Source organism: Catharus ustulatus, chromosome 2, assembly GCF_009819885.2.
Source record: "Catharus ustulatus isolate bCatUst1 chromosome 2, bCatUst1.pri.v2, whole genome shotgun sequence".
NCBI lineage: Eukaryota > Metazoa > Chordata > Aves > Passeriformes > Turdidae > Catharus > Catharus ustulatus.
The window spans coordinates 108,041,558-108,057,783 of record NC_046222.1 but is presented as its reverse complement, the minus strand read 5'-3'; the positions used below and the strand labels follow the sequence as shown (position 1 = coordinate 108,057,783).

At 39.7% G+C, this 16,226-nt stretch overlaps 1 protein-coding gene across 1 annotated transcript in view; it reads right to left on the bottom strand.

Moving 5' to 3' along the window:
* REPS2 (RALBP1 associated Eps domain containing 2) overlaps positions 1–16,226 on the bottom strand; it is a 97,027-nt gene that overhangs the window by 34,126 nt on the left and 46,675 nt on the right. The window contains exons 8-12 of the mRNA XM_033052029.2: positions 15,082–15,224; positions 11,946–12,040; positions 8,674–8,743; positions 6,726–6,791; positions 2,372–2,414 (exon numbers count right to left, since the gene is read on the bottom strand). Of these exons, the coding sequence (XP_032907920.1) occupies positions 2,372–2,414; positions 6,726–6,791; positions 8,674–8,743; positions 11,946–12,040; positions 15,082–15,224 (417 nt within the window). The remainder of the gene's footprint in view (positions 1–2,371; positions 2,415–6,725; positions 6,792–8,673; positions 8,744–11,945; positions 12,041–15,081; positions 15,225–16,226) is intronic.

Sequence of the window (16,226 nt, the reverse complement as noted above, 5' to 3'; positions counted from 1 at the left end):
ACAACTGGTCAAATACATGGCTCAGTACCTCTTTCCAGGCCCTCCCACAGCACATTAATCCCAACGTGGTGTGGTGCATTTGCTAAGAATTTTGATTTTGATGACCACTGCCCAATTTTTTCAGCTGTTGCACTTATCAGTTTATGAAAACAAAGACCAAGCAACACCAAGACTCTGTTCAAAACGAGCACTGACAACATGAGATGTTAGACTTACTGTAACACATTCTGCATGTCAGGGCAAGACCAAAAGCACATTTGAATAAAACAGAAATAACTCCCACTAGTGGCATATGGACCTTTTTTTTTTTTTTTTGGTCAAAGAGGTTCCTAACATCCAGTGCCAGCTATCCAATTAAGAGCATATTGAGCAACATCCTATTACCCTCACTCTCCAGGTACAAGTTTGTCCATTTATGGGCCACTTTGCACAACCACTCATAAAAAGCTAATGGAGATAATCTTTTCCCCTGCTTTACCTCATACAACTTCCCAAGACTCCTAGGTTTTTCTACTCCATTATGAATTCCATATAAAATCAACATTTTTTACTCCTTTTAATCCAACATCTTCACGCAAATCCCATTCAAGATCTTCTTTACGGAGAAGTTCATCAGGATTTGGTATTCCTGCTCCCCAGTTTTCTGACCTAGCTCCTCAACTTTTCTCCTACTCAGTCCTTCCTTTGCTTCTTCTACAACTACTCCATTTTTCTTCACACATAAACAAATTTCTAACCAAACTTATGCATCTCCCCCAGCTGGGGTTATGTGTCATCATCACAGATTTAATAATACTATGCATATCATTTGGATTATTACACAGTGAGATGCAACATCCTGTTTCCAAGTCAATGAATCACAGTTAGCAAACAGCACATGCACATAGACAGCTTTCCAGCAGTCCCACCGTGTTTCTTAAAGCAGCCTGAATCACCGATTTACTCCATCCTCTAGTCAGGTTGGGCTAGAGACAAGAATTCCTGATTTACTTCCTTCTCTAACAGGACTATCAGAGTCCTCCTCACCCTCTGAAACAGAATTTTTAGGATCCACCAGAGGAGCCACCAACAATTCTACTTGTTCATCACCACCACCAAGTTTACCAGGTTTACTTTTCACACCACATATTCTTATGCTGTTCTTACTTGTTTTCTCAGTTACTGAATATATTCCAATCTGGTTGTGAAGTTAATCAGTACACATTCTTTCCTAACATCCTAATTATTCTTTAAAGAGAAAAATAAATTCCACTGTGGTATTTCATCCCATTTCCAACAAGCACAGCGGGTCTGAGTTCAAGGATGTGTTCAAGCATCTTTAGTCTCAACTTCTGCATTGAAACAGTGACATACAATCAGATGTGAGACAGCTACATGTGACAGAGTAGTCACATTCAAGTGACTTTTTTTGAGCTTGTTTAAACATTTGGTTCTACATATTTGTGCACATTTTTTGCATATTTGCAATTTAGTAACACAGCAAGATAATTTAAAACTCTGCAGAAACTAAAAAGCACTGGCTAGCAGCAGAAAAACAGCACACAAGGCAGTTCAGCCTTCCCGAATATAGGTCCTAAGAACAGAGGATTTCAATCCTCAATCGCCATGCTTATAGCTGATCCTCTCTTAGTGGCAGGCTTTGACAAGCCTGTAAGCAGACAGCTTCTGATTATACTCTCATTATCCAAGCAAAAAAATCCCAAGCAGAGTCCTGTAACTAGCATCAAAAATTAAAAGTTTAAGGTGAATTTACAATATGGCTATACACCAGTAGGTGACAACCAACCCAAGAGGTAATCCATTTATACAGAATATTTTCTGGCAGAGGTTTCCCTTTTCTTTCAAATATCCAAATTCAGCAGGTGTCACTTCTAGCACACAACAGTCCTGAAGTACTTCCATCACACACCATCCATGCACACAGATGCCAGTAAAGGATTCACTCACCCACACACGAGAGTTGAGCTACTGCTGCTGTTTCTGTGGGAATGTGCAGTGCTCCCCTCCATTTGAAATATCTGTGCAGGCTGCAAGAGCATAGAATTGCTGAGGGTGTTCCCTGCAGTGGGGTGGTCCCAGCTGTCCTGCCACGACGCCCCTGGGGCTGGGCTGGAGGCAGTCACCACCCTGACAAGGCAGCAGGGCTGGGCAGACAGGCAAAACTTCCAGCACCTCATGACCAGAGATCATGGGGCCCTAGTGCAGTATGTAGGGTCTATAGCTTACAGATTCCTCCTGGTAAATCTGTCTGATCTGAGCTGTACTTCCATCAAGTAAAAAAAAAAATAAAATATCCAACACCCATTCTGATGCCTTGTATCTAACACCAGAGAACATACGGCTTTTCCTGAAACAGGAATGAAAGCAGTACCTGGACCGTGGTCTGGCTCTGAGTGCATTAGGTTCTTGAGCAGCTGGAATAGAAAAGAAAAAACCACTAAAACATTGTATTTTAAATAAATTCTGTCTTTAGCTACAGAATTGGTGTCCATTAAATGTGTGAGTGTAGCAAATGTGGATGTGAGAGTATATTCATCTCACATGAGCAATGGGGATTGATTTTCACTTCTCCTTCCCCTTTGTTTTTGTAGTGTGTGAATGTCCTAAGAATTCAAAAGCCAACATGTAGTGAGAGTTTCACCTTTTTAATTTGGTTATCAGAACACAGGAAGGACAATAGGTCTCAGAGCTCTGACCTGTAGTCATGGATGTAGTTGTGATGAAGCAATGTAAGGAACAACAGAAACTTTTTATAGAAAACATCTTCTTCTTAATTCAGGTATCTATTGCTTGTCCTGCTTCCAAAAGCACAAAGGTTTATGTCCTTCATAAATACTTTAACTAACAAGTATAAATGTACATCACCCATTACAAAACATTAGCATGTCATGTTGAAACTGGTTTGATCCTGGGAAGAAAAGGTACTTGAAGGAAGAAAGTTTTTAAGTCTAAATGTTGATCAAACACATTTCCATTAATGTAAAAATGGCTTTCTGTTATTTGGATGAGTTCCAAATATCCTGCCACATACAGGTTTTATGTAATAGGAAAACAGCAGTGTTGAATTATCATCTCTGGGTAATTCCTTGAGGCTGTTCCTTGGTTTATATTGTCTTTTCTGTTACTCTCCTTACAGGTACCAGATAATTTTGAGAAAGCAAATCTGCATGACTGCTTTCAAATTCATCCCACTGAGATATCCTCAAGGTATTACAGTAGCATCAATGATCCCAGTACACAAAGTGAATTCTTGTACTTTTCCCCAGTCTACTAATCAAGGTACAACACTCAAGAGAAACAAGTAGGTTGGGAAAAAATAATTCTCAGAATTTCTAGCTGCCTTCAGATATATGCCTACTTTCAAGTCAGGGATTTATCAGCAGCTACTACAAAACATTTATCATCAGCTACTACAGAGCATTACCTGAGAATACAAGGGATCCTCCCAACCACAGAGCAGGAGCTGCCTGTGGCAAACACTGAGTTTTTAATGGTTTGCACTGTAGTACTGCACAAACCCTCCATAGGAGGCTTTAGGCTCACAAAGACAAGTAGCAGCATATGGCACATGTAACAGTCACACACTAGTTTCTTATGAAGGAAACTGCTTTTAGGATCATGCAGAGATAGTTGGTGTTTTGGATAGAATAAACCCCACTGCAGCTGGCAGTGACCACTTATAACCCAAGTTCTAGAAGATTGTCATCACCAAACTGGTTTGTTCCAGATTTCTCTGCAGCAAACTCTTCCTAGCAACTAAAGAAGGGAGAGGGAATTAATATTAAAATATGCAGTGGTGATAATCCTCCTTTCTCTCTCTCTCTCTGTGTCAAACTCCCAGAGAATACAACTTCAGACACGGCTTCCCTACAGCCATATGACCCAATTTTCCAATGCTGAAATTGCTGATTATTAAATTACATGCACAATTATTAAATATGCCACTTAGAAATAGGAAGTATAAATCCTTCCCAAGTTAAACCATGTTTAAGAATCTTCAAATTTTCTTTTTCTTACGGAGACTGCAATTCTATTCATACTTCTTTTAGAAAGCCTTTCATAAAAAAAACCCGTAGGTAAAACTGACATTCAAACTCTCCAAGGACATCCTGTTGAGGTAAACAGGAAAGAACATATGGAAGAGAGAATTCCAAAATGACTACTAATAAAAAATGATAGCAATAGAATGCTACTGCCAAGGATTTTCTTCTTAAGCTTTTGAAATACTAGGCAATTCAAGGCTACACTTACAGAATACCCAGACTTAGCTTTCCTTTCAAAAGAAGAAGTATAATACAAAAAATACTCTGAAGCAGGTAGTTCATTATTAGGTCATACAAATAATTGTGGCAGGATTTCCAAGAAATATGCAGCTATTTTGGTATGTTCAGTCTGTGCACACTTCATGTATGAGGTGCAGGTTTATACAAATAGGTGACAAAACCATTCAAGATGATACAAAATTATTTATCCAGTTCAGGAGTTTCCATAGTTCTACTGCTATGGTTACACAAGCCTAACTTTCCTGAAATGGGTAAGTTAAACCTGTTGAGTAAATAATTTACACTGATTATTCAAAAGTTTGTATGATTCCTGGGGTAGTAGAGCCTGACAGAGTGAGGAGCTTGGTCTGCAGGAATTAAAGAGGGTCTGAAAGTTCCTGTTTTGGGTGTTGAGCTGCTCCTACAGCCCTCTTGCAAGACAACTTCATTCTAACATTCCAAAGGATGCTGGTTTGGTAGCTTTTGACTGTAGCCTAACATCTTGCACTCACCAGTTGCCTCCTTGTTTTACAAGCATAAGATTGGGTAGAAAATTGTGCTGAAAAAGGTGCAAGGCCAGAAAAAAAAAAAAAACCAAAGCATTCCCCACTAGTCAACATCAACATCAATGATTCATCTTTTATTGGTCATCTAGGGAGAAATGTACATGTTAAATCCTTGGAAATTCGGCCCTCAATTGTTTAAAAGGCTAAGGTCAACAATGATCCTGCACTCAGGAATCTAAATAAACGGGTCAGATACTCAGAATGCTGATCATATACAGTTCTTACTGATTTCAAATTTCTAGACCTTCTGATGGCAAAGAAAACTTTCACAGATTATCATCTTTCCTGAGTTTACATAAACAGCCTAAATGAATAACCAAAGAAGCATGTAAAATTTCTCCCACTTCATCCCAAATGGGTTTTCATGCTGGAGGTTAATGATTACAAAGACCTCTCAGAATGGTGACTGGTCCTGAAACTACCACTCAATTATTGTGTTGCATCTACTCCACTGGATAGATAAACACTTTTACTTTTCACATCAGTTGTAGCATGCAGCCTGAGAATGTGCTGGCTCAAATCCTCAATGTGCAGCACAGCAAGAGTGGAACCCCTGCAGGGACAGGCGCCCTGATGATGGAGTGAAAATCTGCCACTGTCCCCCTTGATATACAAACACAGTAACACTGCTGGAGGAGCACAGCAGCGTGGGGAAGACCTCCCTGACCAGGAAATGAAAGACACAGGGATAGGAGATGTGCAGGTGACAGTAAGTTTTTTGCCTAAATGAACTAAAGACATAATTGCTGAACTGAAAGTAAAACTCCCCTGTGCTCCTGGACAAAACCAGGGGGAAGGAGAACAGAACAGAAAGTCATGCAGCCAGCCTCCCCTTTCCCTGAGAGGGATGTGCAAGAGTGTGTGTGTGTGTGTGTGTGTGTATGTGTGTGTGTGTGCGAAGGAGAAGCAGCAATCTTTTGAGAATAGGAGCTGAAGATAGCAAATCTGGCAGCTGCCAAGTGTTTGGGAAGAAGCCAGGAAAAAAAGATTTGGGAAATGAGGCATGCAGCTGTTGAGCAGCCATGAATTAATCGAGCTATAAGACAAAACTGCTGCGACAGACATGTGGGGTCCATTTCCTTAATCAAGGATATCTTCATGAGTAAAAACATTCATGCACAAGGAAGAGAAAGCATGATTTCAGCTTGACTGCAACCAGGGAGGGCTTACAAGGATTCTTACCACTGTAGAAAGAGATTAACAAAGAGAAAGGCAAGGGAGGTCTGATGAACTGAACTGAATGCAGGGGAAGTTTCTGGAGCAAATAAGTAATTTTGACATATGCTGCTCCAAAAATAACATTTTCCAGAATGATAGGAACAAGGAGTGTATGTTGGAGCTGAAGACAGAAAAATCAGGAGTGGTTTCAACAAAGAAACAAGCCCTGAGTCAAAAGCTTGGGTCAGCACTCTTAAAGAGTCTCCATGGTCTGTGTTTCCAAAAGGCTCTCTGTCCTCTAACTCCTTGACACAAAATAGGAAAGTTGAGCTTTCACAAAGAAACAGGCCATTTCAGAATAATACCAAAACATTACATAGTTATTCTGAACTTTAGATGAGGTTTTACCAAGAGGTACAATATCCACGTTCTTGCATCTTGAAGAAGAACCTCAAAAATCTTTAAAACAGCTTTAAATGTTTTCCACACAGGAAGAACCCATACACTAACAATGAGGGAAAGAAAGCAAGAAAAACTTTTGACAACCTGAAGAGGTAATCAATATTTATCTTACAAATAGTCATCATAAAGTAAAAGCTAATATCAGAAGGAAAATAGTACAATAGAGCAAAAGGTTCTTTCAAAAATTAATCAACTTACACTCATTTAGGCTTACTGTGATTTAGAAACACTTGATCAAAATTCTCATGCAAGTAACACATGGCATTTTTTCCCTTACCTGCTTTCACAGTCAAGTGCTGAAATTCCTTTGGTATAGTTTTGAGAGTAGTGCTTACTTTAAGAGCTTAAGAAAAAAAAAAAATAATTACTTAAAGTATGTGTGAGTGAAATCTAGAAGTATCAGGTCTGAGAAAGGAACACCTAAACTGGTATTAGACATCTTATAATGCCAAACATACTTGAAAAGTAGCCAAATACCCTCAGAAAACTGAAGTACTCAAACAAGTAACAATTTCCAAGAGCACAAAAGTCAAGAACAGAAAGAAAGACCGATGCTCAAGTTGCCAAATAATCTCAAATTTTGTGAATTTGTGGGGTTGAGTGGTAATTCCCCTTCCACATTCCCCTACTCATCCTTCCCAATGGAGTTCTTAATGCACCACAGTGTATTTTGATGTACTGTAACACTCAGTGTTGAATGACTGCTTGGAATGAAATCTCTCCTGCTCTGGGATAAGCCTGCCTTAGGAAGGAGGTTGAACCTGATGTCCCATCCAAACTTACCAGCTCTATGATCTGCCTTTATCAAACAAAACATGTGGGAAAAGTTTTGGGTCTTGTAACCCAGTTCAGTTTACATGTAATTACATTATAACCTAAGTGAAGTTAATTTACTTGTGTATTTTGAAAATGCAGGCAATTTTGCTTCTACTGTCCTGAACTGCAAGTTGTTGACTTCTGGGGAGATCCCCTCGGCCAGGAGAGTGATCTGTTCTCATGTTTGTCAGAGTAGTAATAAAAGATAGAACAAAAGTACTTGTTCTTTGGCTGAAAAGGCAGCAAACTGTGTCATAAATACAGCATATCTTCATCCCTGAAGGAGGACTGCACGTCTCAAAACAGGCTCCCATGTGACTTTACATGTCAGCTACAAAAATCAAAGCACAACTTCGTCATCTAAACAGGGAAAAAATATTCCCTTAGTAAAAACTAAATCTTCCTTAGACATTTCAAAGCAATAACCTTCAAGGTTCAAGTCCTTCACTGGCTCATTATGCATTTTACAACAAAACAAACCTTGTCAACAAAACACTGATTTCCTGGAATATGCTGACGTGTCAAAATGTTTTACAAACACACATCAACTCTTGACAAACTTTCTTTGAAAAACGGACACTGGGAATCTGTCAAACTCTGTCACATCTGAGTGTGGAAGGTGAATCAGGAATGTGGACTGCCTGGTCTCACAGCTCTGATGCAACCTTAACATGTGGACATCTGGGAGGCCAAAATATTTTTTACTTTCATTAATACATAATTTGTAACACTGAGAATCAGGCAACAAAATACCCACAACAGTTTTGTTTCTATAAGAGAGGGACAGCAAGTAAGAATTGGGCAAAGGGAATATAAAAGGGAATCAATGGCTGTGTGATGATCCAGTGCCAATTCTGGAAGCCATAAAAGCTATTGTAGCAAAAAAGAGAAAGATTGCTTCAATTTCACATGACTTGCTGCTGATGGATGTCAAATGAAATGAATGAAACAAGTTTTTTCAGTCCGATTTGACTAAAACTTTTGTTTTGCAAGAAAATACAGGGATTTTTTTTTTTCAAATAGGAGTAAAAATTGATTTTGAAGTGTTGGTGTTTCTTGCAAAAATCTAAATTGAAAATTTGGCACATTGTATCTTTACTCTTAAAAAATTCCTGACAACAATTAAAATTTTGCTTAAGTAAGAAGCACAACATTAATTGCCTTAGGGCTAGATGTATTTTAGAAGGTACATTTCATATCATTCACATATGATAGAACTAATTTTGATGCAAACCCCTGCATTTATTTGTCTTCAACTCAGCTGCTCTGAGTTGTCTCTTTAAATCTTTAGCAACACATAGCCAGCTTAGAAATCAAACACACCATTGCTTCTGTCAGCAAACATAGGGACTTACTAAAACCACGTAATTTAATCCCTAATGGGAAAAAGAAGTTATTTGTTTGAATACCTTGTTTGTCATCTTTCTTTCCATCTTGTATCAGGGCAGAGTTATCAGGTACCTCTTCAGCTGATGACTTCTAAAGAAAGAAGATTGTTAATCACACTGATGGTTACAGCTCATACCTTTCCACAGTCAAATATTGCAGAATACAGATCAACACAAATCTTTGCTCGTGGCCGTATTCGCTCGTGCACCACAATTTCGAATAGAGGACCTGCAGAAAGACAATATAACTCTGCTCTTCAAGGCACAGCAGTTCCACACCTGAAATTAGTTAGAGGAGCACTTCAACAGTGAATGACTGCAGGAGACAAGGGCTATATGTAAGGAGAGGCTTCTCCCAGCACAGCCATGTGTAACACCTGTGCAAGGACAGATGGAAGTTTCTCCAGTCCCCATGAGAAAATCTCCCTAACCAGAGCTCCAGCTGTACTGCAGAGCCTGGTGGTGATGCTTTAAAGGCTCCTGGCTGATGTGGCTGATCCTTGAACTATTCTTTTCTTTCAACATGCAGCTATAGAGATGGGAAAACCAAATTTCATTAGCAAGTCTGTTGGAGGCCTATTCAGGCCTTTGATAGGAAAACAGGGAATTTCTCCCCAGTCTTATTCCTTAATTTTCTGTTATTTCAGCGGCATTTATTGTTCTTGGAGCTTCTGCTGGAACACATTCTACCTCCATTATGTGCAAGAACAAGAATACACTCTGCAACCAAATAAAACATTCAAGCAAATGTCAGAAACCCTAAACTTCTCTAAATATTAAGTGATGCTGGTTTTTTTTCCCAAGGAGCACGGAAGAGGTTTGACCTGAAAATGCCCTGAAATAAATTTGACCTAAACAAATGAATTGAGAAACCTAGATTTCATAGACATTTTTAAAAGACCACAAAAGCCTCAAGTCAGTAGTTCAAAAAGGAAAACTCCACAGTAAAGGTCTGTGAGATTTGTTTTATAAAGTTTCTAAGGAATGGGATACCTGAGCAATGGGATTCCCTTTTCTGAGAAAGCAACACAGCAAAAATATGGCTTGAGGACTCTGAAGATGCATGAACAAAATATTTCACATCCATAGTTAGCCCTGAGACTCAAGTGAAGAATATGAGACCACAGACCTAACTCAATGCATCCTTTAATTGATGGAATGATTTTCAGAGATTTCAATGATCTGTGAGCATGACATTTCTAAAGGGAGCCCAGAGGAACCCCAGCCAGTCACTTTATGCATCTTTTAACTCTAAGATTTTGGCAGTGAGAAAGCTTGCAGAAAAAAACCAAAGGAGAGTGGGAGACAAAAACCTGAGAAAAAAAAAAAACTGTGAAGACAAAACCTCCTCAGTAAACAAAAATCAGTCACCCATGTAATCCCCAAGCATAATATCAGCAGCCTTGGTGCATTTTTCAAGTTTAACAAAGCCTAGTATGCGGGTGATGTGTCTCCTGCCATTATTTTCTTTATGAATGCATTCAGGAATTGTTTCTATTTTATTGCAGTATTGTAGTTCAGCAGTCACAGTAAAAACAGGCATCTGAAATGAGATTAAATAGTCTGAATGGATGATAGGTGGAAATCTAAAAAGACACGGAGGTAAAGCATAACAGATTGCATTAATAATATAATATTTTTAATTTAGTGATCAAGTATCTAAAGTATAATTCCTCAGCTAGGCAAGATACAAATGAACTTGCAACAGTGAATTGCTGCACTTCCCACTGAAAGAGATGAATGGAAGATGAATTACTGACCTCTCAAATGACAGTCATTCAGTGCATTAATGTAAAAATATGAGTTGAACAAAAAAAATCAACTCCAAATGATTCTCAAATCACTTCTGAGGAGATTTTAAAGTCCATTAACCTTGGACAATGTAAACTGAAGCTTTTTAATTATTTCTATGAAAGATACATAATTATACATTTGTTTACATTTCAAATATAATTTAATTTGATATTTTACCTATATCTTCTTTTATATTTTAGGTTGCAAGCCATGCAAAATAAGGCCATAAGCAAGGGATGAGGTGATTCTGGTAAAGGATCTGCCAACATGCCAGCATCCTGCACCACCAGACCTGCAGTGCTGCTCCCAAAGCCCATGCTGTCTTTGGCCAAGCTGCTGTAGGACGAGCAACACCTCCCAGGGACACAACATGTATTTTAACAGCTCCAGAAGATACACTGGATGCTCAATGTGCCCAAAGTGAACACTGTGTTCCATAGAAGCTATGGGATTCTGTTTGGTGGTACCACTACCAAAATGGATTTGATGAGGGAGCAGCTGGGTTCTGACCCAGGGACTCCCCAGAAGAAGGCATTGGGAGGAAACAGCTGGAGAACAGCCTTGCTGAGCAGCCAGGACATACCACTATTTTTAAACTTGGAAGAGTGTCAGAAGGGCCAGTTCCTGCAGTCTGCCAACTTGATAAAGTACCTTAACACTCAACCTTTAAATCCCACAGCACATATACTGAGAGTTGCAATTACCAGACACAACTCAGTGGCCATGATTAGTTCAGTTCTATAAGGTCTTTAAAAGTTTGGGATTTTAACCTTGGTGTTACACTCTTCTCCTTAATTCAGTTTTGCTTGCAGCAGACTTCATGGAACCATACAATGGTTGGGTTTGGAAGGGACCTCTGGAGATCTAGTCCAAAGGCCCAACCTAACCTACTGTGTTCAGTTTAGGCCCCTCACTAGAAGAAAGAACACTGGCATGTGTTCAAAGAAGAGCAATGGTGAAGGGTCCAGAGCAAAAAAGGAGTGCCTGAGGGAGCTGGGGTTTTTTTATCCTGGAGAAAAAGATGCTCAGGGGTGACCTTATTGCTCTCTACAAGTATCTGAAAGAAAGCAGTGCTGGGTTAATAGTTGGAACTGATGATCTTGGAAGTCTTTTCCAAATTACATGATTTTATGATTCCAAGTCTGTGCTGAAGCCTCATATTTTCAACCAATTCAGATTGAGCAGATAATCACCTGAACACGGCCCATGTGCCCCACTGCCCCTCCTGCAGCAGCCCTGCACATCCCAGCATCTCACAAGTCCTCCATGGCTGCTGTGAACCCTGTTATGTGTGGCAATGTCTCTTGAAAAGCCTGTCAGCCCTCTCCATACACAGGAGAAATGGCTGAGCTGGGGGTCTGAGATGGCTTTATGAGAAGCTTAGAGATTCCTACAGTCCTGCCAGAGACTCCCAGAGCTGCTGCTCCCATAGCACAGTCTGTGAAGCTGGTCCAGCCCCTGCCCTCTGCAAGGCAAGGACCCAGCTCACCCCTCCTCACCTCTGCCCGACCGAAGTCCCGAGCCTGCTGAGCGCTTGGCAGTGGCTCAGAGTAGGAATCAAACAGTACACAGTCACGCACGGGCTTCAAACAAGCTGCAGGGGAAAGAAAAAGAAAAAAGTAAAAAAACCTTAAACCAACAAAAAACCAACCCAAAGCCAAACAGAGTCATACCAAGTCTTTGGGTAATACATGCCTCTTGGAAACCAGTTCTAGCGTAATTTTGCCCTTCATTTCTACATCTCACACCTAATCCATAGGACATTAATGACAAACATCACAAAGAAAATCTTTCTATCTCACATCTTAAGCAATTCAGTGTCATGAAAGGGATAGCATGTATAATTTCTGATGTAGAAATAATGGGGAAATTTGGAAGAAATCTTTTCTTCTCCCAGTCCAGTATCAACTTCTAGTTCTCTTAGAAATGTTAAAGGTACTTATTACCTTCAGCTGCCATTTTGACTTTCTGAATACTGAAAAGTATAGTGGAATCTACATTATACTCTAAAATTGAAGGCCAGCAAAAAGCAAAGCACTGTGGATGCTGCAGTATATACCACCTTCAACTAAACAACATTGAAAGCAGGGGAGGGGGAAGAAAAAGAAAAAAATCACATCCAACTTCTCAAAGGAATATTCACAACAAGCTAGTTTCTATCCCACAAGCTCAAGTCCTGCTGGTATCCCTCTGGGATTAGGTCCTCTGAGATATAAATCTGTCTTATGAGCTGGAAAACAACTTTTCTTAAAGATCAATATGTTAAAAGGCAGAACAACCACATTTCTAGTTTTTGGCTCGCATTTATTTTATATCAATAAATTAAGCTCTTGAAAATCTGTCTTAATTTACAGTACAGTGGGTTACACACAGAGCAAATAGCTTTTGAGATTCTGCAAATTAGTTTTTATTAAAAGTTTCCAAAAAGAAGGTGGTGGGTCAAATTGTCAATGGAGCTGTGCCAGGATAGCATTTAGACCAGTTGTTCCTGCAGTTTATGGTACAAGTCATAAAACTAGAATGATTAATGCATTTTTAAATGCTTTTTTGCTCCAAGTCATTTTATTTGAAGCTTTAACAGCACTCTTATCAGATGCAAATACTTCAATTTACCCAAATTATGCCTCATTCTGAAACTATTACAGTGACCTAATGAAAAACAGTTTCCAGTATTCTTCTTCAGGGTCCTAAGAAGCCAACAAAATTAGAAAAAAATTCTAAATTTCACAGAAATCAAAGTATGAAAACACAAAAACACAAGATTTCTCTTGAAAATTGCTTTTGACATTTTAGGCAAGTGTATGAGGCACTTACATACTTGCCAATTCTTTCATTTCTGAAATAATATAACCAGGGCTCTACGCTTTTCTGTGGTTCACAGGCTTACAGTGTGTTGAGATGTTCTGCTTTTTATTAATGCAAGTCTTTCAAGGGGCAGATTTATGAATCCTGACCAGATAGCAGAATGAGCAGGAGATATTTTCAGACCCTCAGATTAACCAGAATTAGTTCATTAGCTGGGTTATTTAAGGTCCCACAAGAAACAATTAGTCCTTTCACCTCTCCCCTGTAGATTTGCTTGGAATGCTTGGTTTCATCCAACAGCATGAAACAAAAATCACGTAAGAAAATGAGAAAACTAAGTGCTGAAAGGGACATATAGGGAAAAAGACAACTCCCAGGGAACAAATGCAGCTTACCATGCTATTTCTCCCACTGACATAATGATTCCCTGCTACTAGAGATAGTTAATTCCATTGCATTTTACCCAAAAAGGTCCCATGTGAAGACAGATCAAAAAGAACCTGCATGGATGAGTTTACAAGCCAATTTATCATGAGACCAGGCATGAAAGTAGTGAACAAAGTGGTGGCCCTGGAGGGAAAAGGATAGTTGTAATTATGACAGGGGAATGTAATTAGAGAAAATGAAAGTGATGAAGACTTGGAAGTGCATGTTTTCCAGGAGCTTATTGCTTTGGATATGAATATAGTGGATTACAGGGAACATGACTCCATCAGAAATAATTTCACAAATCTGATGCAGGGTCAACATTTAATTTTCCTAACTGCAGTTTGATTTGTTCTTTTCTTGCCTTTTAATATATTCAGTGTCATCAAATTTAATGGAGATTTTATTAGGTCTTAAATATTATCCCTTAGCACTGTAATTATATCTGTGATTAATCCTCCTTGCCCTTGAGAGTCATGCACATTTTTTAGATGTAACAGTATATATTTCAACATTCATTTATAATTAAAAGAGACATAACTGAAGAGAACAAATGAAAGGGCAAGTTTTTCTCTGCACATTGTTACTGAAGTATGCTATATTTTGGATTAATTCATCCTTGTGCTATACAAATTGTTATAATCCTCCTGTCATTAGTGCAAACTACTCACAGAAGAACCTGTGGATTATATAAAATAAATTACAAAAGAATTTAACCTTTGATATAACCAGCATCTCCATCTAAAAAAAAATACAACAGCACATTTTAAGTTCTAATGCAGTCCAGTATAATTTTTAACAAATCTTCAAGAGATAGATACTATAAGGAAAAATCATCAAAATAATTAAAAGCTACAACATAGATTCACAGGATGGTTTGGATTGGAAGAGATTTTTAAAATAATCTAGTCCCAACCTCCCTCACCATGGGCAGGAACACCTCCCTCTAGACCTCGTTCTGGGCTTTGCCTTGAACACTTTCAGGGGTGGAGCATCCACAGCTGCCCTGGGCAACCTGCTGGTGACTCACTGTCCTCACAGTAAACAGTCTCTTCCTAAAGTCTAACATAAACCTGTCCTCTTTCAGTTTAAAGCCATTGCTGGGTTCCCTTTGTTTTACAGGTACTCATCTGCCTCTTTACCTGTCCTGGCACCCGAAGCACAGTGGAGCAAAGGGGCAGGCATTAAGAGGCAGCTAACTGCTCCACTTTGCATCCCCATCTCTATGCTTTGGTATTTTACTTCTTTAGCAATCACCTCATAAGCACAATTAAAAGCACATGCCTTAACTGCAGCTGGAAAATCATTATACAGCACAGAAGCCCATTCCAGGAGGGAAAGTGAACCCATCTTACACACCCATCTGAGATGGCTGCAGGAACATGGCTTGCCACATGGCTTTACCTGCTTGAAGGTACTCGGGCAGCAGTGTCTCTGGCAGTGTCTCAGGCAGCTGGTAACCATTCTTCCTGGCAACCACAAGGTGGAAAGCAGTACAAAACTCTGGGAGTGTCAGTGCCCCATCACAATCCACATCACTCAGCTCCCTGTGGAGAAAACAGGCACACATTTTCCAAGGTGTTACCTCAGGGAAACAGGCATGCCATCACGGGGGAGACAAAAATGCAACTCTGAGAAGGGATATCTTAGCACAAGACAAGCATCTCTGTCAGGTACACTTGATCCTGACTTGCACATTTGTCTCAGGGAAGATGAAGCAAGCTGATTTTCTAAAACTGACTTGCTGTTTTTTATTTTTCAGTAAAGTACATTTTTAAATACATTATGCCATTGAACATGATGGTATGTGTATATTAGAATGTGAAATACATAATCTATATTTATAGAATCATAGGGTGGTTGGAGTTAGAAGAGACCTTTAAGATTATCTAATTCCAACTCCCCATCCATGAGTAGGGAACCTTTCACTAGACCAGGTCACTCAAAGCCCCATCCAGTCTAGCCATGAACACTTCCAGGGATATGAAGTCCACAACCTCTCTAGGCAATCTGTTCTAAGGCCTCATGATCCTCATAGTAAAGAAGTCCTTCCTAACATCTAAACTAAACCTGCTCTCCTTTAGCTTACAGCCATTCCCCCTTGCCCTATCACTACATGACCTTGTGAAAATTCCCTCTCCAGCTCTCTTGTGGACCCTGCTTAGGTACTGGAAAGTTGCTAGAAGATCGCCCAGACCCTTTCCTTCAGGCTGAACAGCCCTGAGTCTCTCAGCCTGTTTTCATAGGAGAGGTGTTCCAGCCCTGTGATTAACTCAGGGGACCTTCTCTTGTCCAACAGCTTCATGTTCTTCTGATGCTGGGAAGCCAGAGCTGGACGCAGCACTCCAGGTGGGGTCCTTGCCAGAGCACAGCAGAGGTGCAGAATCCCCTCCCTTGCCCTGCTGGTCACACCTCTTTTGATGCAGCCAAGGATGTAGTTGGCCTTCTGAGCAGCAATGAATTGCACATTGTTTCAAGGGTAGAACTGACCTTCCTATATTTGGAAGCACTTTTGGCTAACCCATGCAGAATCTTAAAATAGTTCAAGC